At 46.3% G+C, this 26,841-nt stretch overlaps 1 protein-coding gene and 1 long non-coding RNA gene across 3 annotated transcripts in view; one reads left to right on the forward strand and one right to left on the reverse strand.

Annotated features, from left to right (window-relative positions):
• LOC131423821 (uncharacterized) overlaps positions 1 to 20,966 on the forward strand; it is a 41,943-nt gene extending 20,977 nt beyond the window's left edge. The window contains exon 3 of the long non-coding RNA XR_009225890.1: positions 20,828 to 20,966. This is a non-coding gene — a long non-coding RNA (uncharacterized LOC131423821). The remainder of the gene's footprint in view (positions 1 to 20,827) is intronic.
• LOC124086750 (liver carboxylesterase 1) overlaps positions 882 to 26,841 on the reverse strand; it is a 29,082-nt gene continuing 3,122 nt past the window's right edge. The window contains exons 2-14 of one of the 2 annotated variants that reach the window (XM_046435253.2): positions 25,965 to 26,169; positions 23,290 to 23,434; positions 20,362 to 20,495; positions 18,169 to 18,322; positions 14,996 to 15,100; positions 14,227 to 14,331; positions 11,753 to 11,791; positions 7,882 to 8,022; positions 6,780 to 6,860; positions 6,397 to 6,544; positions 2,692 to 2,823; positions 1,527 to 1,599; positions 882 to 1,248 (exon numbers count right to left, since the gene is read on the reverse strand). In XM_046435253.2, the coding sequence (XP_046291209.1) occupies positions 1,077 to 1,248; positions 1,527 to 1,599; positions 2,692 to 2,823; positions 6,397 to 6,544; positions 6,780 to 6,860; positions 7,882 to 8,022; positions 11,753 to 11,791; positions 14,227 to 14,331; positions 14,996 to 15,100; positions 18,169 to 18,322; positions 20,362 to 20,495; positions 23,290 to 23,434; positions 25,965 to 26,169 (1,634 nt within the window). In that variant the 3' untranslated portion in view covers positions 882 to 1,076. Of the gene's footprint in view, positions 1,249 to 1,526; positions 1,600 to 2,691; positions 2,824 to 6,396; positions 6,545 to 6,779; positions 6,861 to 7,881; positions 8,023 to 11,752; positions 11,792 to 14,226; positions 14,332 to 14,995; positions 15,101 to 18,168; positions 18,323 to 20,361; positions 20,496 to 23,289; positions 23,435 to 25,964; positions 26,173 to 26,841 lie in introns of both variants that reach the window. The other variant, XM_046435252.2, reaches the window with a different exon arrangement.

Genomic DNA, 26,841 nt, shown 5'->3' on the forward strand with positions numbered 1-26,841 from the left:
TCTGCCTTCCTGTGAGGGTTTCTTACTTCCCTCCTTTCTTTCTCCCACACCGTCCCATCTCAACATGAAGTAGCCATAATGAGTCCATGCCCACTCTCATTTAATAACAAAGAGGGGGGAATGTTGGGAGTCACCCCGGCTCCAAAGACTAACTTCCCCATCCCCCAAGAAGAGCCGTCCAATGGTGAGCCCTGTTGGCTCACATGATCCTTACCCACCAATCAGACTAGCCCTGCTGGCTCACATGATCCTTACCCACCAATCAGAAAGCACCCCATGCCAACTGTCAAACCATTAAACTGTTAAACTGTCATAACTGTCACAACCCTCGGCTCTATAAATATGTAGAGCTGTTCCTCAATAAACGAGCATTTTCCCCAATGATGAGCCTTGTTTGTTCTTTCACTGATCCTTCCCAGTCAGAAAGGATCTCTAACAATCTCAACCCAGGACAGTCTCCTAAGGGTTCTCCCAGAGAGTTTCCAAATTTCCCTTTTCTTCAATCTCAGCAGAATCACCAGGGTCCTGATGGAAAATTCATAGCTTTTATTCCTAATGGTTGTAGGACTTGGGATATGGAAGGAGGGTGGTCTGAGCAGGACTTCATGTCTGCACCCCTAGAGAAAGGCCTTCCAGTCTGGTTTTACAAGCTGCCCACCGTCTTTCTGATGAGCACCCGAGAGACATCCTTGGAGATGAGTCTATGTGGGTTTGAGCTCCCCCGTGGGTCTGTGGTGCCCCAGGATTTTATATTCTCATATGATACCACGTTTGGCCTTTAGCACTGTACTAAACTCTCGATAGTGATTCTTCTTACATGTATGATGATGACATCTCTCTGAGAGAATGGACTCAGTTATAGTTCAAGACACAGACTCTGATTTGGTCTCCAAATGAACATTCATTCTGCAAATCAAGGCCACAAGTACAAAAACTTCCCCTCCTGGACTGTCCCCACCTATACCACACAATTCTCCAGCTTCCACAATAAGATGTCTCCTTGGTCTACAAACACATCCTGCAGAACACCCCCGTTGGGGCTCCTCTGGTCTCCTGAGGCTGGCTCGGTCTCCCATTCACAATTCCACATGTTCTCTCTGAGGAGGCTTCTTGGCTCTGAGCTTAGTCCACAAAGCCATCTCCTTCTCTTTCAGCCCCTGGGCTGCCTGGGTGTTGGCTCCAATCTTCAGGTACCCTTCCTTCTGGTCATACTCTGGCCAATGGGGCAGCCCCTCCCCATTTGGGTTCCTAGGAACAAAATCAAACAGAAATTGCACAGAGCGGCTAGTAGTCCCAACAATATTCTGAGACTTGCCTGGAGCTTCTGCCAAGAGGCACATGCACCTCCAGAGACAGGGAGCTGTCCATCTCCTGGAGCAGCCTGTGCACTAACTGTCACCATGCTGTGGTCACAGGGTCAGGGATCTGGTCAGTCAAACTTTAGAAGCCCCTCTTTCCCAACAGGTAGGCCCCACCACTTGCCACCCCACCCACCCACCCTGCTCCCTCTTTGCCACCAGCCTCACCCATGGCGAGCAAAGTTGGCCCAGAATTTCATCACCATCCTGCTGAGGTTGGTCTCCTCTTCTGAGGTGCCCCCTGTTGGGGCAGAAGGAAAAAAATGATTTGCTACTCAAAGTGGGTTGTGTGGGCCAGCAGCAGCACCTGGGAGTTTGTAGGACAGGCAGCTTGTGGGAAGAGGGGAGGGAAAGGGAAGGTATTAGGGATTGAGATTAAACAAATGATGTTATGTGCACACACAGCTATGGCTAATGAATCCCACCATTATATATGATTATAATGATAAAAAAGAAAGGATGGGAGGGAGGGGGATCGACTCTTGGCCCTAACTCTGTGCCTCCTAGACAATGTGCATTTCAGGAAGACCCTTCCCTTGGTGTGCACTTTCAGCTTGAGAACAGCTGGTCTAGTATTTGGCAACGGCATGCAGTCCACCAGGAAGCTGACTGCCTTTGTCTTCTGTGCCCACCTACCTGTCACTCCCCACTCAGGGTCCAAAGGCCACATAAGAAGCTTCCTCTGCTTTTAAGGATTGTTGGCTTTGGGTTTTTGAAACACAGCCACATTTTCACGGAGTCTGAGAAAGATCAGACTGCAATGACACTAAGGAGCTACCCAACTGGGAGGCACCCAGAGGTGCAGGTGTGCCTTGAACGGTCATAAAGTGGCTCAAAAGTCATGTGCAACTGCTGAAAGTTCATTAACTTAAGACACTTATGGAAAGTTTTGAAAAAGTATATTATCAAACATAGATGGTAATATGCAAATTTGGATATATTAGAAGACTGAGTGACAAGACACATATGACACTGGATTCAAGTTGAGCACAATTGTGACCTTAGCCCCCTCCCCCCACATCCTAATATACTTCTTTGAATGAAAAATCAGGAGCAGCATTCTTGACCTAGAACAGTGCCCTGCAGGTGGCCCACTGCTTCTCTTATGGATATCACAGTCAGGATTCTGAGAGTGACTCTGGCTCAGGGCACATGGATGTGCCTCCTTCTGGCACAGTAGAGAGGCTGGGAACTGCCCTGTGTACCTCAGGCCCATTACAGTGAGTCAGAAGCTAAGACTGGGACAGCAGGAGAACTTGCTCAAGGCCACCAAAGCAAGACTGGAACCCAGACCTCCTGACTGCAAGCTCACAGCCAAGCACAGAGCTGTTACCTTTTAAAATTGGGGCCCCAAAGACTGAGTAGATTTCATCCCCATGGTCTCCTATCACCGTCTTGGGTCTCATGTCTGGTACGAAGCTCGGGCGATACTGAAACTCATACATGTAGGTGGGGGCTCCAGCATCTGAGAAGACACAGATTTGTGCACAGTTCACATCACCAGCTGGACGGTCTCAAAGTCTCTGGCTGTGCAGGAAGCCCTTGGCTATCAGCATGGGAGAGAGACAGTTTGGGGAAAGCACAGTAACTTGCCTCAAAGCTGGTTGAGGAGGAAATGGGACTTGGGCCAGATATTTCTGTATGCTTTGAAGTCTTTGTATTTTTACTTTGCTTTTCTACTAAAGACTTTTGTTTGTTGTTTTACATAATGGAAGTGCACAATGTATCAACTAAAGATGCTGGGTGTTTTCATTGAAAATACACTAGAGCTCATTCCTTCAAGCATAATTTACAACCTTCTATTCAGCCCAGTTTTGAGCATTTCCAGGGCTGTTTTCACCCATTCAGACAAGAGTGAAGCAAATCCAAGCTGCTTATCTAAAAATGAGGATATTTAAATGAACATATATGTAGAGATGGAACAATCTGTTTCTTGTATCTCAGGAATACTGTATCCAAGAAAGTTATCTTTCAGAAATGAGGAAGAAATAACAACTTTCCCAGACAAAAGCTTATGAAATCAATTACCTCTGGACATACGCTATATGTTTTGTGAAAGAGAGGTCATTAAGCTGAAACAAAGACACTAATAAAATAAAACATGTTAAAGTACAAAAGTCAATGATATAAATAAAACTATAACTGAAAAAAATTATCATGACAAATTCAAACACAAAATTCATACATGAATTCTGATATCAAAAATATAATGCATGAGGATATAGTACAGAATTTTTATATGTGATTAAAGTTATTAATAGGCTGGTATAAGTGTAAAATGTTATAAGTATGCTTTATGGTAACAACAAAGCAAAAATCTTTAATAGAAGCACAAAACAAAAATAGAAAGAATTCAAAGCAAACCATGACAGAAAACCATCAAAGCACAAAGGAAGACATCAAAAGGGGAAGAAAGAAAAAGGTATTTTAAAAACAACCAGAAAGCAACTGACAAAATGGCATCAGTAAATACCTCGCTATCAGTAATTGTCTTGAATATAAATGGATTAAATCCTCCAACAAAAAGGACAGTGACCAGATTAGAAAACAAGAGCCACGTATATATGTTTCCCACAGGAGACTCATCTTGATTGTAAAGATGTATGTAGCCTGAAGGTGAAGGGATGGAAATAGTATTGTACACAAATGAAAACCAAGAGAACAGAGGCAGCTCTCATTATATCAGAAAACAGAATTTAAATTAAAAAACTATAAAAGAGACATCCTACTAGGAAAGGCAGATAGGAAAAAGTCTGTTCAATGATGACATGATCTTATGGGTACAAAACCCCACAGATTTTCCTGCAAGATGGTTAGAACTAGCAAACATATATGGTCGAATTGCAGGATACAAAATCAACATGCAAAATTCTCTATACACTCACACTGAACTGGCCAAAAAAAAAAAAAGAAAAGAAATCAAGAAAACAACCCATAGATAGTAGTTATAACAAGGTAAAACTCAATGGGAATAAATTTAACTGAAGTGTTGTGTTTCTAGGACACTAAAATCTATAAGACACTGATGAAAGAAATAGAAGATGACACAAATGTAAAAAAAGATACCCAATGATCACAGTTTGGAAGACGTAATATTGTCAAAATATCCATGCTAGTCACAGTGATCTACTGGTTCAGTGAAATCACTATCAAAATTCCAACATCATCCTTCAGACAGGGAAAAAATTGTAAAATTCACATAAAACAAACAAAAAACTGGATCAAGGTAATCATGAGTGGAAAAAAAAAAAAGCTAGAGATGTAACCCCAGTCGATTTCAAGTACACTAAAAACTATGGTAGTTAAAATAACACACTATTGGAAGAAAAGAATCAACACATCTATCAATGGAACACACTAGAGAGCCCAGATATGAATCCAGGCATGTGCAGTCAACTGATTTCTGACAGGGTGCTAAGAATACAAAATGGGAAAAGACAGTCTCTTGGATAAAGAATATTAAGAAAACTGGATTTTTGACCTGAAGAAATAGGAAATTGAAACTCATATCATACCATAAACAAAAATTACTAAAAAAAAATGGATGAAAGACTCTGGATTTGATTCCCAAAGTGGGGACAACACAAGTGAAAACTGACAAATGAGATTTCATCGAACTGTACAGCTCCTTCAAGCAAGGAAAACAAGGAACAGTGTGCAAAAACAACCTGCAAACTGGGAGAAAATGTCCGCAAGCCATAATGCATTAAAGAGTTAAATATAAGCTCTGCAGGGCCTTTGGACAACAGCAACAAAACAAAACAGCCAATTTAAAAGTGGGTAAGGGCCCTGTGTTCTGAAAAGAAGACGTATAAATGAACAGTAGGTAGATAAGAATGTGCTCAATGTCATTAATCACTGGGAAAACACAAACTTTAAGTACAATGAGGTATCACCCACCCCAGTCCAAATGATTTTTATCAAAAAGAATGGAAAAGAAAAAAGGGTGACCTGGCACCATGGGGCACGTGTAATCCCAGCAGCTCAGGAGGCTGAGGCAGGAGGATTGTAAGTTCAAAGCCATCCTCAGCAACTTAGGAAGGCCCTGTCTCGAAACAAAAAGGGCTGGGGATGAAGTTCAGTGGTGGAGTACCCCTGGGCTCAATTCCAGGTACCAAAATAAAAGGGAAAAATATTAACAAAGATGAAAAGAAAAAAGAACACTTTAATACTGTTGGTACAGATGTCAAACAAGATTGGGGTTGTTGAAAAACTAAAAACAGAATCACCACATGATCCAGCAACCCCACTTCTGAGTATCTACCCAAAAGATTTGAAAGCAGTTTGTTGGAGAGATCTCTTCAACCCCATGTTCACAGTAGAACTACTCACAAGAGCCAAATCATGAAATTAACTATGTCCATCAACAGATGAAAAGATAAAGAAAATGTGGTAGAGAAACACATGGAACACTATTTAGTCTTTAAAAAGAAAAAAATGATATCATTTGAGATAACGTGTTGAAATGGGGACCAACATGCTGAGGGAGATAAGGCTCAAAAAGACAAGTACCACATGTGACAACTTATAGCTCAAATAGAAGTCTTAGAAGAAAGAATAAAATGGTGGTAACAGGGGAGAGATGAGGAGGAAAGGAGGGTGATGGTAAAAGAGTACAAAATACCAATTGGAGAAATGTTGGTCTTCTCTTTTGTTGTTGTTCTACTGCACAGTGTGGTAAACACAGTTGATAATAGAGTGTTTTGCAATGAATAGTTACTGAAAGGAAATGTCAAGTATTCTCCCTGCAAAAAATGCCAAGTATTTGAGGAGATGGGTCCGTTAACCAGTTTGATGGAATTATTGAACAATGTATTCATAAATCATAACCACACTGCACTCCATAAGTTTATATAAATAATGTTTGTCAATTTGTGATTTTAAAAAGTTCTATGAATGTGTTCCCTCTCCTTCTCTGTCTCCCCTCTCTGAACATCTTATTGCACTGTATGTGCTCCTCCTCCACTTTCTTTGCCCATAGGTGACTGGATATTGGGAGGTGGCAGTGTCCCTCTCCTATGCAACCTCTGTGCCTTACCTCTGTGACCACGGGCCACAGTCACGGATGGGATACAATATAACACATCTCCAATCAACTCCAGGTAGAGGTCTTTGATTTTGACAGGGTCGTCTGTCCCTCTAAAATTCTTCTCAGTGGCCATTTGAGTCAGTTCATCTTGGATCTCCTAAAATACATCAAGAATGAGATCCTCCACATGGAGAGCCATGCAGAAGGTTCCCTGGATGTGAACCTCCTGGGCCCTGTGCAAATCCCTCCTGGGGTGGCAGGGAAAGGCAGACAGATGGGGATGGAACGCAGGTGTCAGGTTTTCTTCTGCCATTGAGTTGGTCTGGGACACAGGGCAAGGCCAGCTGTTCTTTGTTTCTCAGTCAATTCCCATAACTCTTTCGACTTCTTACCAGAAGAGAGCCAGTCTTCTGCAGGAGTGATGTGGCCGTCTTCTGGTCCAGCTTGCCTTCAGAGATGGGAAAACCCATCATCTATTAAAAAAAGGGGTTAAGCATTTCTGAATCATCAGGAATTAACAAGAAGAACCAAGCAAATCAATGCCTGTGAAGGTTCTCTTGGGGTCTTGATGTGCAGGTGCATTCATTAGTTTGAAAAAATATCAAGTAAATGGACTTGTACATAGAAACTCAAGGTATATAAAAGGGATGACTTGAACATATAAACACCAGGCTAGGGGGCACATGGTCATCAGGGCAGTGAGGGAAATTGAAGCCAGGGTAGTGCTGAAGCAGAGATCTCAGAACAAGAGAGCACAGGCCATTACCTCACACACTCCAATGTCTCTGGAAGTCGAAATCCATCATGATGAATTTTTTCCTTTGGCATAACCTCTAATATCCTTCTGAAGTGAGAACTGCAGAACTCCCAACCTGTGAAGATGCTGTTCAACCTCTGCACTCTGCACTCTATCCCACTCTAGCCTGGCTTTTTTAGTCTAAGGCCATGGCCGAGGATGACCCTAGGCCACCTTGAAACACCTACATTAAAAAATCTCAATGCTTTCCAGTCAAAATGGGATCTTCTCCAGCCAAAACCTGGCTTTTTGGAGCCAATGTAACTAACATATAAGCAACTTCCTCTAACTCTTTCCAGAGAAGTGCTGGGAGCACCCATGGGAACCCCTAGGACCTGTGAGTCCAAGCCCAAGGAAGAAGTAGCTGTGCCCAGATCTAGCTCCTGCTTCTTTTCCTCTAGACCTCATCAGTGTGCACTATTATGGTTTCTGCAGACCCGCCCATCCTGAACAAGTCAGTACTCGTTATTAGGAAGACAATCAATGAGTGCTTGGGGAGAAGGGTCCACAGGGCTGTACCATTCAACAGAGCTTCCCAGAGAAGATTTACAAAGAAATGCCCAGTGTCCACTCAGACCAGTGGTAAAGTTTCCCAGACTCTGAGTGGGCCTTGGAGAAAAGAGACATTCTGGGTCCAGATGACAGAGGGAGGATGGGGGAGGAGGAGGAGTCTGTGTAAGAGGTCTGCACATTCTCACCGTGGGCAAAATCCAGCCAAACTCTTGCTTGTTGATTCCCACAATGTAGGGGACAGTGTTGAACGTCTTATCAGCCAGAATCTCCTCTGGTGTCTTGGGCAGCACGACACCGTCTATTACAGTGGGTATCATGGGAGTGCTCTGGGGAAAGAGAGCAGAGCCGTCAACACGCCAGCACCACAGACTTCCATGACTCTGGGCAGGGCCACAAAACTCAGAAGGGAGCTAAGTCTGTGACACAGTGAGGGGAGAATTTTAACCAGGAAGCTAGGGATGGCAACGTGATAGTGGTCGGGGAATGGGAAATATATCACCCAAAGTATATATTATATGTAAATAATTATAATATCCATCTCAATTTTAAACGCACACACAGGCACTGGATTCTCACTGTCGTAGTCGTGTTTGTCAGATCGCAGTGAGTGCTGAATTAGCAAATAGCTGGGCCATTGGTCCAAAGGGAAGTCCAGAATCAAGGCCCTGTGAGACTCTCGTCTCCATGTGGGTTGCTCTTTAGACATGTCATATGATATAGATCCCTTACAAAGAATTTGTTACATGCAGAATCCGTTTATAATAAAACACCAGCTGGGACTCATTTAACATTTTCTCAACCTTGGGTAACATCACTGCAGATTTCTACAGCTCCTGCCTTACAACACTGCTGTCCACTCTGCTTTTTAAACATGGAGCTGCTTCTCCATCTTTCCCATGGTTGTGTCTCCACCAAAGATGTTGCATGACAGCTTTCCAGACTGACCTCACTTACAGACAGGCAAATCTCCACTTCTTCTTTGGATGGACTGTACTCTTGATTCATTAATATTGAATTCATGGCCAAGAGCACCGTACACACCCTGAACAAAGCTTACTATCACATGTATTTTCTCTTCAAGGCACAGCACAGCCTCTCATGCTTAGGGACACTAGACAGCACTTCTTCACTATGCCTTAGAGTCATTATAAACAGAGAAATCACCAACAAAAGCAAATACTGCAAAAGAAGCAGTGCTATATAGACCACAAGAAGGATACTGTTAGCAAGAGAGATGAAGTAAGACACTGAGTATTTCCTTGTGTGACCTCAGAGGGGAACATGGACCTCACAGAAACTCAACTCCTTGCTGCTTTGCATTTAATGTTTCAAATGACCACAAATGTGTCAAGGTATTGATCTGGTGCTTACAAAAATGTGTTAGCAAAGAAGTGAATTCACAAATACTAAATCTGTAACTGAGGAGTATCTATGGCATCTGTATTTAAACTTGAGCTCTTTTAGAGAAACGATTAGTTTTGAGGAGGTATCGAGCTCACCACTCGAGATACCTACATTGAGACTTGATTCCCTATTTGGGGGAGTAATAGATCAAGACAAGGGCCAGATCCTGCTCCCTGAGCTGACAGTAGAGGGCTTGGTTTGGGTGCCTTAGCAAGGCTGCGTGGCTCTGAGAGGCCTGCCCAGAATCCAGCAGGAGGAGCAGCTCCTCTGAAGGAAGAGTCTGCAGGGCACATGGTTCAGGTGTTTGGCATCTGCATGGGCTTTTGTTATGAAAGCTGTTGGCAGTGGAAATAGCATAAGCCAAGGGACAGAGGTGAGCAGGACTAATTCCAGTAATGTCACAGAGGCCTGGGCTTGAAGGAGGGCCTTAGAGCAGGAACAAGAGAGAGGCTCCGAGGATAGAGCACACTTTCTGCACAATCTCTGGCACATCCCTGGCACTCATATATGAAGAACTAATTCAATGGGGCTGCTGAGGCCCATGTGTTGAAGCTTAACGTTCAGCATGTGGTAGTAGTGGGAGGGGTGGAGACCTGAAGATATGGGGCCTAGTAGAAAATCTTCAGGTCACTGGGCACGTGCCCTCATTATATAAAAATTCCCAAGTCTCTCCCTCTCCCCCTCTCTCCCTCCCTCTCTTTGTCCATCTCTCTCTACCCCCAGAGCCCCAGATAGAGGTGAGCGGTTTTTCTCTTCTCCCAGTCCTGGGGTGATGTGCTGCCATAGGCCCAAAGCAACAGGTTCACCAATCACGGAATAAACCCTCCAGAAATGTGAGCTCAATTGTCCTTCTCCTTTTTATAACTTGATCATCTCAAATATCCATTATAGTACCAGAAAGCTGATTAATACAGGAAGCAAGGTTTTGTCCTGTCAACAAGAAGTAACTTCCAAGAAGAAAGTGACAGGTTCTAACTGTGTTCAGCCAGGTGAGTCTGGGGTACCCTAAGGTATGAGAATGGGGAAAGGAAAGGGGAGGGTAAGAGTAATAGTCCTGGAGAGAGCCCAGGAGGGCAGAGTGGGGCAGCACCCGCAGGGAGAAGACCGGCATCAAGAAGCTGAGGAGGAGAATAACTGGCACTGTCCACCCCGTGGACAATGGAGGTTGTCTCTCAGGACTGCAGTGCGGGGGTCAAGGACTCAGGGCTTCCTTCTCGCCTCTTCTTCCTTGACTCCTCACACACCATATATCAGCAACTTCTGTCATCTTTTCCTTCAGAAAGGTCTGGAGGGCAGACTTCTTGCTCCTCCATTGGTCTGAGCTACAAGGATCCCTTGCTGTGCAGCTACAGAGCACTGAGCTCCCAGGGCTGTCCCTGCCCCTGCCCTGCCCCTTCCCCTACTGACTATTGCAGTCACCAGACCTTTGTGAAACCTCAGATCATGTCCACACTCTGTTTGAAGCCCTCTGAGCACCTCCCATATCCCACAGAATCACAGTCCATGTCCTTCCAGTGACCACCCCACCCCTACCTCAGGACACCCCCAACCTCTACCCTGCTTCCCCACTCAGCCTCCACTCCACACACAAGGCCTCCTGCATCAGGATCTTTGCCGTTGCTGTTCCCTCTGCCAGAAACCCTCCTCCTCCAGTCCTCTTGACAGCTGGCTTCCTCCCCCAGCCCAGAGTTCCACCCCAAGGTCACTGCCCATCAGGCCACCCCTTGATCCTAATGCTTACATTTAAACCATTGGCTGACTTGGTCCCCATTTCCCAATATCTTTTTTTTCTCTTGACTCTGACCATCAGCCAGCACGCTACATGGTTTCTTTACTTTTCTATTACAATCTCCCCCCACCAGAAGGCAGGGAATCTTGTCCCTGTCACTGCCATATCCCTGCTGCTAAACCATCTCCTACAACAGATATTGCATCTGTATTTAAACTTGAGCTCTTTTAGAGAAACGATTAGTTTTGAGGAGGTATCAAGCTCACCACTCGAAGTGCCTACATTGAGAAGGCACCTTAACACTTTGATGAATGTCTGAGTAGATAGATCTCATTTCATCCTCATAAGATCAAGAAAAGTCTTGGGATCCCCAGGGAGGGAGCAGAGGACGGGATTGCAAGACGGCACTAAGCCAAATCTCCAGACCCTGGCAACTGTGGAGAGGGGGGAGAGGAAGAGGAAGCAGATGGGGGAGGATACTCTTGGAGTTTCCTGGATCCTAGGAGGAGGGTGGTGTCCTAAGGCCTGAGATCCCAGGCTCCCCTTCTGCACAGCTAATTTGCCCTGTGGCCTCCTAGAACATCTGTCCTCCTTAATGAAGGATTATGAGCCTCTAATCCATTTATCTAGCCTCCTGAGGGTGTTCTAGAGCACACTTATCCCACAGGGAATGTAAATGAGAAGAGGGTAGCTCATCCTGGGATGTATAATTTGTGACTGGGAGCACTGCGCTGAGAGCCATGGCGGTGAGTTCCAATCCTGCCTCCTGACCTCTAAGCTATGTTACCCTGGCTAGTTACTTCTGCTCTCTGGGCCTCAGCAATAAAAGTCCACAAAAGAGAATCCGTTCATTCATAGCATATCAGAGCTTAATTGTATTAATAAGATTTGAAACCTGTAATTAAGAAACCAATGGTCCTTACCTCTCTGGGGTCTCCAAGCATATCCAGAGTAAAAAATTTCTGTGAAGACAAAGGCAGAGGATGTGAGTGAGAAGCTTCCTGGTATAAAAGCTGATCCTTTGAGCTGTGCCCCAGAGCTACCAGGTTCTCCCAATCGGAGGCAGAGGACCCTACACAGACCCCACTGGGCATGAGCCCAGAGTAGAGTTATAGGATGGGGGAGGAGCAGGCAGCAGCCAGGAAAGGAGACCTGGGGACCAGAGTCAGGCTCCCTGGAGCTGCGGGGAGGACCTCTGCTCTTGCTGCCTGTCCTCGTCATCCTTCCCCCTACTTGTTCTTACTGGCATCGACACCCCGTTTTCCTCTGGAGGAAACATACACATTGGTCCCTGGGCATTGGTGTGGATGAGGAAGCTCCTGGAGAAATGGCGCGGCAGGTGGGATGCCCCAGAGGGAAATGGCATTACTCTCCCTCTGCTTCCCTCTACCTCTCCATGTCTTCAGGCATCTCTCTGTGACCTGGGGTGTTCCAAGTCCCTCAACATACAGATGAGTACAAGGATGGGTACAAACCAGTGTCACTCCAACAGAGTTTACCCCAAACCTATTGCTGAAGCTTTTGAGATAGACAGTTTCTAAGCAGATAGGACATGTATCTAGAGTGCTATTATCTTTAACCTCCTCAGGGGACAAATCTACTTCAGAGAGAAGCCAACAAAGAAGATTGTCAAGCAGAGGGATAGAGACAGGCAAAATTTCAACACTTTTAACAACACCTGGATCCAGCCATGCCCTAAGCCATCTGCTCATGAACTCCTCACTTACCTGGAGATTCCATTATAAGATGTATTCTTCTTTTTCTTCAAGCCACCTTGGAAAGAGTTTTTTCATTGGGTGCTAGAAAACTATGATTTAAGCAAGCTCTTTGAAGCACATTCCAACAGATGCTTTACTTTGCTATGTGTTCAGATTGCAGTGATTGAAATGTTACACCATACCTCACTTCCTGCCCTACATGTAGAAGGACCACTGGGGTTCCTCCATTCTGGGTTGTAGCCCCACAAGCCAGCAGTGGTGTATGTGAGTGTGCATGTGTGTGTGTGTGTGTGTGTACTGGGCCAGTAGTTAATCATGTAAAAAGTTCCACCAAAAATTCAAAAGATCTCAGAAATATGTCCTGGGATTCCAAGATTTTAGGTCTCTTGGTTTCCCCAAGGTCACCATCTATTTCCATATAACCTTGCTCCTTTTTGCCACATAGAGGATACCTAAAGTATTTGCTTCTTTCCAGGTATGGCAAAACAGCTGTGTCTTAATTCTTTGAAAACTTTAATCACCTTATTTAAGTCGGTAAACCAAGCTTCAATTCCCAAGGCCATATTGAACTCAATCCATGGACATACAGAGCACTATGCTAGCAGTCTGCCCTGTGGGCCCAGAAGTATTGTCTGGTGTTCAAGGTCAAGATAGACCAGGGGCTCAAGTGACCCCAAGCTTACAGTCAGACCTCCCCCCCCCCCACCTTAGGATGTAGCTCCCATTAGCCCTGCATGTTCTTTCCTCTGCATGTTTGTCCTACTAAGTTCCCTGTGGTGACAGACTGTCTTGACAATCCATCAATCCTCAAATGTCACTTTCCCTAAGAAGCACTCTTAATGGCTATAATGACTGTGTCTCCTCTCTATCCTCCCACCACACAAAACCACTAAGTATATTGCTACATTTCTCCTTGTATTGTCCTTTTTGAGCAGGGACAATGTTCAGTTAATGTCTGCATCACCTCTCCTGACATTGCTCTCCCACACACTTAGCCTGGAGGGAGGGAGGGACAGAAGGAGGAAGTGAGTTGGTTAATACAAGCACTATTGGGAAGTTGGATGGACACATGGACAAAAGGTGAAAACTACCAAATAGGTGAAGGGGAGACCATTGCTTTTGGAGGACTGGATAATGGAGTGTGGATGTATGTGGGACCGATGATTCATGGATGATGGACAGATTAAACAAAGAAGAATGAGGGCTGGGGTTGTGGCTCAGTGGAGAGCACTTGCCTGGCACCAGTGAGGCACTGGGTTTGATCCTCAGCACCACAAAAAGTAAATAAATAAATGCAAATAAAATATATAAAAAACTTAAAAAGGTATAAAAATAGATGAATGAAATGTAAAGAATGGATTCACACAAGATTAATGAAATAATATCAATATAATTGGATAGATGACAGATAATTGTTTTGAATACTAAATGAGACAGAGTCTCAGAAAATCTAGAAAACTTGACTACTACTGTGTTATAATTAAGACAGCTTCTAAATCAACCAAGAAAAATTTTGACTCTTTTCTGAAAACCCCTACAATCAGAGTGGTTGTTACATTTGAAGTATTTTATAATAAGAGATAAAAAAAAAGAAATTTCCAACTTGGATTAAGATGAGTGGGAGAGAGAAGCCCAGGGTCAAGCCAAGGAGGAAGGGCCACTGGGATGGCGGCACCTACCATTTTCAGCGTGGTCTCCAAGAGCTCCTCCTCTGTCTTCTGGCGCAAGCAGTGAACCATGACTGCAGACGTGGTGGTTTTACACCCAGCGGTAATAGCAACTTTCTGCAGAGATCACAGGCAACAGCAGAGTTCAAGGGCAATGTCTCCATACAGACAAGGTGCTCTATGGCAAGTCAACTTCTGAAGGCAGCAGGGAGCAGCTGAAGATCCTCTAGACAAGCTGGAGTGGGTTCTGGGCCCCATAGAGTGTTGCCTCTGTTGCTAACTGGAATTGTGATATGAGTATATCTTTATATATATGTGTCTCCATTACCTTATCTTTGCTAAAATGGGCATAATGTTCTCAAAATTATGCCTAAAGTGAGGCTGTGTGGAGTTGTGGTGAAGAGCATGGAATCCAGAATACCACTCTCTGATTTAACTCCCATCTCCGCCACATAAGAATCATTTGGACTCAGTTTCCCTACCCATAGATAAGCTAATGGTTGCACCTGTCTCATGAGAAGAATTAATACATGTGACCTTCTTAAAAGTGTACCATGTCTCCACACACTAAAATTGTGCAGAATTGCCAAAGGCCTGCATGAGACGATTTGCACTTCAGAAAGTAAGAATATCATTTAAATGTGGGCCCTAAAGGAGCCTCAAGCCATTCACATGTGTGGTATCCTTTGATCGTGAAGACTGAGTTCTATAAGAACAAAGCCCCTTGAGGATTCCAGGAGACACGGGAAAGGGCTTGGGAACTGTCCAGGGTGAGACTTACCTCAGCTAGAAGTTTGGTGTTCTTCTTGACCAGAAGAGAACTCAGGGCCACGCCACTCTCAGAAATGGCCCTGTGGAAGAGGTTCTTGGCCAGAGGAGATAAAACCTGGCAGAGACGTGGAGAGGAGGAGGATTATGTTCACAAGGTGAAGATCAGTGACTCACTTGTCTTTCAGCCTCCCTCCAACTGCCCCTGCTGCCTGGGCCCATTCACCTGGATACTCTGGCACCCTGTGGGTATGACACTTCCTCACCTATGCTGGCCTGCTTCCCAGCTCCATGTGGGGCCCACCTTTCCTAAGAGAAACTCAATAGGAAGAGGCCAGATCCCAGAGTTAGGAACAGGACAGGAAGCATGTGACACATGCTTATCATGTCAAACAAAAGTATTGGGAAACCAGCTAGGCAATTCCTAGCCCCAGATTACATTGCAGTATGCAAAATTTATCCTAAGAAAAATGATCACATAAAAATGAGGTGGGACCAGGTGGGGTGGCACACACCTGTAATCCCAGCCACTCGGGAGGCTGAGGCAGAAGGATTATGAGTTCAAAGCCAGACTCAGCAAAAAGCAAGGTGCTAAGCAACTCAATGAGCCTCTGTCTCTAAATAAAATACAAAAAAGGTTCAATCCAAGTAGCAAAAAAAAAAAAAGAGCTGGGGGTGTAACTCAATGGCAGAGCATGTGCTGCCAAGCCAAGGGCATTGCAAAAAAGAAAGAAGAAAAAGATCCTGGAGGTGCACAGAGATATCTAAAAATGTTCACACTATTAACATGGTAAAAAAAAAAAAAAGCTGAGAGTAATCCAAGATCCAATATTGTGAAATTGGCTAAACAATTTTTCATCCTTGCAACAGAATGTTATACAATTATAAAAATAATATTGCAGGGCTGGGGATGTGGCTCAAGCGGTAGCGCACTCGCCTGGCATGCAAGGGGCGCTGGGTTCAATCCTCAGCACCACATAAAATAAAATAAAGATGTGTGTCCACTGAAAACTGAAAAATAAATATTAAAAATTTCTCTCTCTCTCTCTCTCTCTCTCTCTCTCTCTCTCTCTCTCTCTCTCTCTTTCTCTCCCCCCTCCTCTCTCTCTAAAATAATTATAATAATATTGCATAAGAATGTTTACATTAAGGAAATGTTTACGTTATGGTAGTATGTTATGGTAGTATGTTATGGTAGTATGTTATGGCAGTATGTTATGGCAGTATGTTATGGCAGTATGTTATGGCAGTATGTTATGGTAGTATGTTATGGTAGTATGTTATGGTAGTATGTTATGGCAGTATGTTATGGCAGTATGTTATGGCAGTATGTTATGGCAGTATGTTATGGTAGTATGTTATGGTAGTATGTTATGGCAGTATGTTATGGCAGTATGTTATGGCAGTATGTTATGGTAGTATGTTATGGCAGTATGTTATGGCAGTATGTTATGGCAGTATGTTATGGCAGTATGTTATGGCAGTATGTTATGGCAGTATGTTATGGTAGTATGTTATGGTAGTATGTTATGGCAGTATGTTATGGTAGTATGTTATGGCAGTATGTTATGGTAGTATGTTATGGCAGTATGTTATGGTAGTATGTTATGGTAGTATGTTATGGCAGTATGTTATGGTAGTATGTTATGGCAGTATGTTATGGTAGTATGTTATGGTAGTATGTTATGGCAGTATGTTATGGTAGTATGTTATGGCAGTATGTTATGGTAGTATGTTATGGCAGTATGTTATGGCAGTATGTTATGGTAGTATGTTATGGCAGTATGTTATGGCAGTATGTTATGGCAGTATGTTATGGCAGTATGTTATGGTAGTATGTTATGGTAGTATGTTATGGCAGTATGTTATGGTAGTATGTTATGGCAGTATGTTATGGTAGTATGTTATGGTAGTATGTTATGGCAGTATGTTATGGCAGTATGTTATGGTAGTATGTTATGGCAGTATGTTATGGCAGTATGTTATGGCAGTATGTTATGGCAGTATGTTATGGCAGTATGTTATGGTAGTATGTTATGGCAGTATGTTATGGTAGTATGTTATGGTAGTATGTTATGGCAGTATGTTATGGTAGTATGTTATGGTAGTATGTTATGGCAGTATGTTATGGCAGTATGTTATGGTAGTATGTTATGGCAGTATGTTATGGCAGTATGTTATGGCAGTATGTTATGGCAGTATGTTATGGTAGTATGTTAAGGGAAATTTTGTGGGAAAAAAATGCAACATGGATAGAACAGAAAGGGAGGACGGGTAAAGATGATGGATGGATGGATGGATGGATGGATAGACAGACAGAAAAAAACAGGACCAAATGCCCAGTCACTATCCTTGAGGTGTGTGATTGTGGATGATTACTTTCTTCTTCATTTTATTTGTATGTTTCCTTATCCTCTTCCTTTAAAAATGTATAAAGATTTCCCCTGATTATTCAGCTATGAGGACAATACCCAGCTGGAAAATACATAATCTGGCTGACGCTCTGCTCGACCCGGAGGTACGGAGGGGTTTCTCATGCTCCCAGCACCACCCATATTTCCCTCAGTGTCCTCCAGCCCCATTCTCCTCACTAGCAGGAAATCTCAGGACCCAAGTTACGTCTGTGACCCACATCCATGCCCCATCCTTCCTGTCACCTCCCATCCCTGCATCCTCTCACCCACCTCCCCCAGTGCAAATTGTCCCAGAGTTTGCTGCCCACATTGTGGGCATGGACATGTCATCAGGCCACCTTAGAGGAGGGCCCTGCCTGCTCTCGGTGCCCCAGTCCTCTCAACACGGAGATCTGCCTTGGAACCAAGGATCGTTTATCTAAATTATATCTTTGCCCCTTCTCATTGTAATTTATAACCACCCCTGTTTCCCAAGAGAAGTGAGGTGAGTGCTAATGTCAAAACTATAAGGAAAAGGAAATAGAACCAAATCAAATCAAAAAGGAGAAAAGTCACCATTGCAGGCTGAGCTAGAGATGTTGCTGGCCCCAGGACATGAAGCCGAGCTCTGAGCTTCCTGGAGGCCAAGAGGGTCTGGGTCTTGACTCTCCACCACCTAAAGCCAGGCAGAGCAGAGTCTACCCTGAATCCAGACTTGTAAACAAATGTGCCTGTGGCTGGATCCACTGGTCACCAAGAGGTTCAGGGGTGGGGCAGGGGCAGGAGAACTTACAAGAACAGAGACACTTTTTCCTCCTGCTGACTCTCCAAAAATGGTCACAGAGCCTGGGTTCCCTCCAAAGTTGGCAATGTTGTCCTGGACCCAGCGCAGAGCAGCCACCTGGTCCAGGTGACCCCAGTTCCCTGAGCTGTGCTCATCCCCAGTGCTGCAAGATAATAGGGTGGGGTGGGACTAGAGATGTCATGGCAGAGCTCTGAGGACCAGAGATGAGCTAGGGACTCAGTGGTCACCACCTGACTGTCATTCCTGTAGCACTGCTCTGCAAGGAATCTCCATTCATTCTTCCAGCAATGATGTGCTGAGTGAGCACCTACTATGCACCCTATACCAGTCTAAGAGTTAAAGCATCCTTAGGAACCAAACAGGCAAAACCTGACTACACTCAGCTCACACTCCAGAGCACAAACAGATGAAAAGAGAACACAATGTTCATGAGTGAAGGTGATTCGAGGTAATGACAGGTAATGACAGAGGCAGGGTGGGGTAGTGGGAGGGTTTCAGATCTCAGCACAAGGGAAGGCCTCTGTGGGGCAGTGGCATTGGGTACAGACCAGCATGAAAGGAGCACAGGTCTTTCTTGTAAATGTCCAAAGGAGAAATTCTGGGAGGACAAGCAGCAGGTGCGAAGGCCCCAGGGCCAAGGGCACCAAAGTGTGAGTGTAGCTAGAGTGAGAGGCAGCTAGAGAGGGTGCTGGGGGCCTTGGAGGGGACTTCTCTGTCACCATCAGTGACCTGGGAACTCTCAACAGAGTCAGGGCGAGACTCACCCTGTGCCTCTCATGATCACTGGCCACTGTGGACTGTCACCGCGTCCGAGTCACAGGTTTATGAATATGGTCACAACAATAATCCAGCCAGAGACACAGCCTTGAAGCTAGTGGGGGAGGGGCTGGATTCTGAGCGCATTTACAGGAGGGGCCCTGTGGATCCGCTGGCCTACCAAGGTGGGGAGCAAGTACAGAGGAGCCTCCAGGCTGCCCCAGGCCTTCACCCTGACCACCCAGGAGGGGGAAGTTGCAGCAGGGGCACAGGGGCTGTGGGACAGCAGGAGAGCCTGAGATGGGGTGTGGGGGGGTCTGTCCCTGTGAAGTGGAGGGTTCCCTGTGCACAGCCAGGGCAGTAGGAGGAGGCAGCTAAGGTGGCACCTGGGTTCCAAGTGCTACTGGGCTCACTCAGGGAATCAGTGGAGGGAGAGGGAGACCCAGAGGCCTGAGCAAGGGGAGCAGGAGGGGCCAGCAAGGCAGCTGAGAGGGAGCAGCCAGCTGGGAGTGGGCGGTGACCCGAGCCCAGGAGAAGGAGGCACCTGCTTGGCTGCTGCTGAGAGGTCATGTGGTCTGCGCTGAGCCCTGTGGTAATGATTGGCCTCTTCTGGACAGCCTGGTGGCAAGGCCCTCTGAACCCTGCCAGCCCAGCATTCGCTGAGCTCCCTCCGTGGCACTGCCCTTGCTTCCTTTCCCAGAGCAGAATGTGGCATCGCACCCGGGGCTGCACGATGACCGACATCAGAGGACTGCGTGTGCCAGAGCGGCCCAGGTGTAGGAGGAGGAGCATTTCAGAGACTCTCAACCCCGAAGCCCACTCCTCGCAGGGTGATTAGGAGTGTGACAGCTGGGGGAGCCATGCCAGCGGAGGGCATAGCACATGCAAAAGCCTGGAAGCAAGTGGCCAAGTGTGACTGGGAGTGAGAAGGTCGAAGGGTGCATTAGGAAGGACCTTAGCAGAGCACTTCATGAGCAAGGACATCACCTTTTTGCTTTTGTGGCTTCTATGGTTTGGGTGTGGTTTGTCTCCCAAGGGATCATGTGATGCAGCTTTTGCGGCAATATTTTAATCAGTTATGGAACCTATGCAAGACGAGGTCTGGTGGAAGGTGATCCGGTCATTGGGGTGCCACCCTGAGAGGGGTTAACCTAGAGCTCATGGGATCTGGTTAGTTCAGAGACATTGAGTTGTTCCAAAAAGAGCAAGACCACCCCACACCCCACTTTCTGGCTCCCCATCTCACTGTGGTGAGTTCTGCATGTACAGTTTCCCTTTATGTCTCTACCATATTTTGATGCAGAATAACAGGCCTTCCACAAAGACCAATCCATTGAAGCCACTCCAAACTGTGAGATAAAACTCTTTTCTTTATATTTACTAATGCAGGGGCTACTGTGCAGAGAGGAGAGTCCAGCGCCTTACCTGAAGAACCCCCAGATGCCCAGGCGGTACTGGATGGTCACCACCACCACGTTTTCAAGGGCAGAGAGGGGCAGTCCATCATAGGTGGATGCCCCGCCCACCACCAGACCACCTCCATGGATCCACACCATCACCTGGGCAACACAGACACAACCATACTAGTTATAGGAAGCAGAATTAGAGAAGACCTCAGAGGTCTGTCACCTACATCTTGGCTGTGACTCACAGAGGCCAGTAGCAACATCCACCCGTGTTAACGTTGGATATGAGGTGTCCCCCAAAAGCTCACGTGTGGGATAATGCAAAAAGGTTCAGAGGAGAAATGACTGGATTGTAAGAGTCTTAACACAATCAGTAAATTAATCCCTTATGGAATTAGCCCAGTGGTAACTAGAGGGGGGTGGGGTGTGGCTGGAGGAAGTGATTAATTAGGGGTGTGGCTATGGGGTATATCTTTTGTACCTAGGCTGGAGTCTCTCTCTGCTTCAGGATCACCTCTGCCACACACTCCGCCATGATGTTCTGCCTCACCTCCAGCCCTGAGGAATGGAGCTGGCCTTCTCTGGACTAAGACTCTAAAACCATGAGCCCTCAAATAAACTTTTCCTGCCCTAGAGTTGTGCTGGTCTGATCCTTTAGTCCTAGCAGCGAAAAAGCTGACTAAAACACCCAGAGTCCAGCAAGGTTGCAAAAGGCAGTCTCTCACCTCCCCAAGTCCCCCTGCTCAGGGCCCAGGAACCCCTGACTCAGTGTACCCACCTTTATGCCAGACCTATGTCCTCCCAAAGCCCTTAAAACTGCAATGTCACCAGAGGAACAGCAATAACCAAGAACACTGTGTTCTCCCCAATGCTCCCATGGTCCTCATGCCTGGACCAGTCAACCAGTTGGACATAAGCAAGGGGCAGATCTTGCACTTCAGCTGCACCTGCATTAACTCTAGTGAGGAATAAACTTCCCTGTGCAGGAATGATTTCCTCAGGAATCACAACCCCACCCCCGAGGTGACCCTTCCTATGCACCTGCCTCTGCCTCGCCTGCACATCCAATGTTACCCACCCCCCTAAGAACACCTCACATCACCAATCCTGGAAGCCTCAGTCACTTGACTAACATTATCCAAAATCTTGCTGTATGCCAGAGACTGTGATAAAGCCAGAGGGTAAGAGTGGGTATTATAATCTGAAATTCATAGTTCTTGCATTTAAAGAGTTCACATAGCAGGGAATTATTATAATAATATTTGTAATACAAAAAGAATCATAACATGAACTAAGTACCAAGTACTGTTTAAGTACTTTGAAATTAACTATCTACAAGGTAAACACTAATATTGTCTCATTTGACAAGAAATGTGAGGATTAACCTGCCTAAAGTTCCACAGCTAATAAGTGGTTCAAGCAGGGCTTGACCCAGACTGACTGGCCCCAGAGTCCATGGTCTGAGTTGCCCAACTCCCTGCCACCCAGGGCCACAGCCCTAGCACAGTGAGTCCACTGGGGGCAGGAAGAAGGTCCTACTATAGCTCTAACTTGAGTTCCAGGAGGGCTCGCTCTGCGCACTCAGCCAGCCCTGAGATGAAGCCCGACCGCCATCATTAGACACTCACACGGGATTCTTCCCACGAGAGGAAGCAGAGGCTGAGGAGGCTGAGGACTTGCCCAAGACTCTCAGCCAGGACAAGGCAGACCCAGGATCCAAACCCAGACCCTGGAGATCTAGACCCTGTGTCCACAGCTGGGGGTCTCCTGCCTCCAGGCTCCCAGAGCCCTGTTTCTCCTGCACCTCTGATCCTGCTGTCCCCAGGGAGGGACTGAGTCGGGGTCACCTGAGTGAAGGTGAGCTCAAGGACAGGTCAGCACAGACAGGCTGAAGAGGCCAGGACGTGTGTGACGCAGATGGCAAGACCTGGAGGGCAGGGGCTGCTGGGCAAGGCGCCATGCCCCTGCTCCCCCTAAGCCCAGAGGTCAGCTGGGCAGATGGGGTCACTGAGCACACAACAGCAGGATGAGTGGGAAAAGTGTGTGACTGAGGGACCCTGTCCCCCTGCCTTGTGTCTAACAAGCACATGCAGGACCAACTTCAAAAGTCCCTAGTTCAAACCTCCTCCCCAACTCTTGGGAACCGTGCCAGAGTGCTCCTGGGGCACTAGCTGGGAGCTGACCCCCTCTTTATTCCAGTTCAGGTATGACGTCCTTCCAGCAGGTCCCTCACCCTCTGGCCTGCTCCTGGCAGCCGGCCCACCTCTGGCTCTTCCTTCTTGGAAAACGCTGACTCACTGGGCATCAGCCTGAGCCAGCGGCAGTTAGTGAGGAAAATGATCTCCCATAAGACCTCAGATGCTTGGCCTGAGCAAGGACAGCGCTTCTAAGGTTGTCCCAGCCCTGCTGCTGCCCACCACACCTCTGTCAAGGGACAGAGACAGTGTTCAGGGGACAGTGGACGTGGTCACAGGGTATGTGCTGCAGAAAGGTGACACATGTGCTCCACTTCCTAGCCTGCTCAGGGACATTGGTTTAAAGATGAGAAGCCCCAAGCTCTGGTCCTGTCACCCTTCTGTGTGGCCTCCTTTCCCCCATCTGGGTCTCAGTTTCTCTAAAATTCTTTCCAGCTCTAGTAGACTGCTCTGGAGATCAGATTCTTAATTCTAGAAACCAGCAGTAATCATTCTGGTCCTTCTGTTCGTGTGAGAGAACATGAAAAACCTGAAATGTGCATTCCAGATAGTGCAAGATCTCCCCCAGAGGCTGAAGTCCCTAGGGCAAACCGAGGTAAGAGCCACCTGTATTTCCTGTGGCCACGGGAACCTCTGGGTCCTGAGTCACATGGCCTGTGGTGCCCCTCACCCAAGCTGCCTTCGTGGCCTTCAGACCCAGAGATCTCAGACACTGAAACTCCCAAGTCTTGACAAGTGGGGCCCACGCTCACCGGCAGGCTGCTTCTCCTGGTCAGGTCTGCGGGAGTGTAAATGTTCAGGTAGAGGCAGTCTTCAGAGAACTGGAGGGGAATGTTCTCCTTCCTGTTGGTAAGGAGATCGGAGACCTTCTGCCCCCCCACTGCATCTTGGGAACACCTGGGAGAGGAGAAAGAAGGAGATTTGAGGTTCAGGCAGATGGAGGCTGGAAGTGTCACCTGGAGCCAGACCTTAAGCTTCTCAGTGGATCTGCTATCACTGGACTTGACACACTGGAGTGAGTGAGAAGCTCACTGGGAGTTTGGTGAGGACCCTGGGACTCTCTTGAGTCTCCCCAGATCATGCAGAGTGACAGGGACTTCACTCTTTTTCCTTTCCTGGAGCCTATGGGATGCCCTGGGTCCAGGAAAGGAGGCTGCCCACACACTGGCCTGCCCTGAGAGCTGACATGTCCAGCATTCCCAGGACAAGGTCCCAATAATGTTTGACCTATAGGATGACTGTGTTCTTCCACCAGGTAACCATGGGAGACTTCAGCAACCAAGATGGAATACATTTATCCTGAAGCAGGCTACGGGTGACATGCTGTGGGACAACCTCAGCATAACCGCAGTCTAGTCCTGCTTTAGTCATATGTGCTGGGCGACCTTAGGTGAATTGCCATCCGCTCTGGGTTCCAATGCACCAGGTATAAGTGAGAGGAGTGCTTTTCCTAAGGGTCTTATAGCCCTGGCATGTTAAGATTCTATCGTGACCCTATCCCAGGCAACCACTCTTGGCTGCGCTGAGAAAAGGTCTCCAAGATCCAACTTATAAAGGAATTGATAACATTGTTGAGTTCTCTCAATGTGCCAGGTCCTGATTTAAATTATTTTCATGGACTAATTGCTTTATGCTTCAGATCAGCCCCAGGATATGGGAATCTGTTATTATCCACATTTTACAGATCATAAAACTGTGTCACAGAGAGGTTCCACAATCGGCCCTAGTTCACACAGCCAAGAAGACACTTGCTATATAATATTGGTGTCCCCAAGTACATTCTAAGCAATATCTCTGGATCTCAATAGACACAGAAGACAAGCATTGCTGTCCCCAGTATGTACAAGACATAAACAAGGCACACAAGTGTCAGCAAGACACAATTATCAAGTGGCAGAGTGGAGCCAGGAAGCATGTCTTGCAGTTGTTCTCTCTTTGGAGTTGTTCACAGATTTCCAAGCACAACAGGAATATGACTCAAAAACTAGAATGCAAATGTTAAAAGCTGGAAAAGATTTCAACTTCACTAGTATTTAGATAAATGCAACATAAAGACCAAAATGATGGTTATTATTGTTTGATTGTTGTGTTACTGTTTTGTTTACCAAATTCCCCCAAAGCATTCTTTTAATAACCTCAAGCATTGCTAAGGGTCTGCTGCATGGAGATTTTCATCTAATGTTGGCAGGAATATTCACAGAATATTTCTTGAGGGAAATTTAACAAAAGGCGCACACTCTTTGGGAAATTCCATTTCTTGGAACTTACCCTAAAATATCCATAAACGGGTATCATGATTTAGCTACATGATGTTCCTCAGAGTGTGATGATGATGTCAAAAACATCAAAACCAACTTAATGAACTCAAGCGAGACATGGAGGAAATCAATTGCATCTCAATAACAAATTCAATGCAACTATTCAATGCCAGCTTCAGATATTTAAAGGCACAAGACAAAGTTGATGATACACTGATCCATGAGTAAGGTGGTCATTCCAACTACCCGTATGTACCATCCATTTTCAAGGCAGGAAGGCTGCAACAGGATCTCCAATGTCAACAGCAGTTCCTCCTGGATCATGGGACCGCATGTGATTTTCATTTTCTCGCCTACACTTCTCTGTATCTCCTAACATATTTGCAATATGTATGTATGGCACTCGAAATCAGGAATTTAAAACTGAATATTAACTTTTTAAAGAAAGGACTGGAAAGAAGGCAGCCAAAAGTGGGATTCTGGACATCCCAGAAATACCCAATGAGGAGAAGATGAAAGTCATAAATGACACCTGTAGGTGTCTGAGGGGCTCTAGTGTGATCATGAGGACATCTGGAATCTTTGGGCTTGTACCCCACTGGCCAGGGTTCCTGGGCCCAACAACCTTTGCTTTGCCTATGACTATAACTAGACACAGGTGGGCGGTGAGAACTCACCAAGGTGACCCTCCAATGCACCCAGACACACACCTTCACCCACCCCACTCCCAGCTCACCAACTTTCAATATAAAAAAGATAAGATGACTACTTCTTATCTCTCTCACCTGCTCAACAGCTCTTTCTCCAACGTACTAATCACCAAGCATGTTCTAACACAGCATGACATAATTCATTGTTTACCTTCAGTGTTTTTCGTTATCTCACGCACTCTCCCTGCAGGACTAGAAGCTCCATAGAGCCAGGATCTTTCTTTGGCTTACCGATGGATTCTAAGAACCAAGGGCAAGCTGGGCACAGATTAGATGATCAAGAACTAGTGTTGAATAAAGGGCTCTAGGTCCCTGAGAGGTCCGGACTGTTTCAAGGCTCTGCAGTGTTCTAGAAGATTCCAGAAGATTCCAGAAGAAAGGAGAGCCAAGCCCAGGACGGCCGCCACCCCCTCCTGCAGCACGGAGGGACAAACCCCCCTGGGACAGGCCACCACTTACATAGGAGGGTAGGAGGTGGTGTTCTTCACAGATCTCCAGGGCTCTGCCGGCTGCGGTGGAGCAAACCTCAGGGGCCCAAGAGGGGGCTTGGCAAAGGGGACGCCCAGGAAGACGGCCACGGGCTGCGCAGATCCTTCCAGGCTGACGTACTTCCCCAGAACTTTGCCGTGCACCGTGTCCACCACGGGGGGCGAGGACGGGTGTCCTGCTGGACATGGGGAGCAAATGAGGACATTAGAGGGGAAAGGCCAGACCTGGGTTCCAGGTGGGGTTGGCCACATTCTAGGCATGTGACACTGAATAAGTGACCTAAAATTTTAGGTCTCAGAGTATTTTTTATGTGAAATAGAGATGAGGAGAATGTCCAGCCTAATGAAAGGGCTGATAGACGAGGTCAATTAGAATTGAGGTATAAATTTGTCCAGTCAAAGTCAGTGACAAAAGAAGAGCTTCTGGGAATGAACAAGGCCTTTCGTTTCCCTCTTAGAAGCTTCTAGAAGTATGTATCCCCCTGGTACTGAGCTGCTTACTGGTTAAGAGCATGAACAAGAGGAGGCCCTATTCTCAGGCTGGCTGACCTTGTGGGGAAAAGGAGCCGCAGACATTCTTGACTTCATCTGGGAAGAAATAGGCTGTGTGTCCTAGGCAAGGGTCCAGGGAGGGGCTGCAGGAGGTAGAAGAGGGAGCAAGACCTTCTGATCACAGGGAGCCGGGACTTGCTGAGGAGAGAAGAGAATGAAGGGAGAGAATTGGGGGCTAACGCAGGAATCAAAGAAAGTGCAGAGGTTCAGAAAATCAGAGACAGGAAAACACGGGGCCTGGCTTAGAGCCCACCAGAGTGGGCTGTGGATACAGCTGGAGCCCAGGAGGAGGGGAT

Source organism: Marmota monax, unplaced genomic scaffold, assembly GCF_021218885.2.
Source record: "Marmota monax isolate L192 unplaced genomic scaffold, Marmota_monax_Labrador192_F-V1.1 WCK01_AAM20220418_F8-fsc00024, whole genome shotgun sequence".
Classification (NCBI taxonomy): domain Eukaryota; kingdom Metazoa; phylum Chordata; class Mammalia; order Rodentia; family Sciuridae; genus Marmota; species Marmota monax.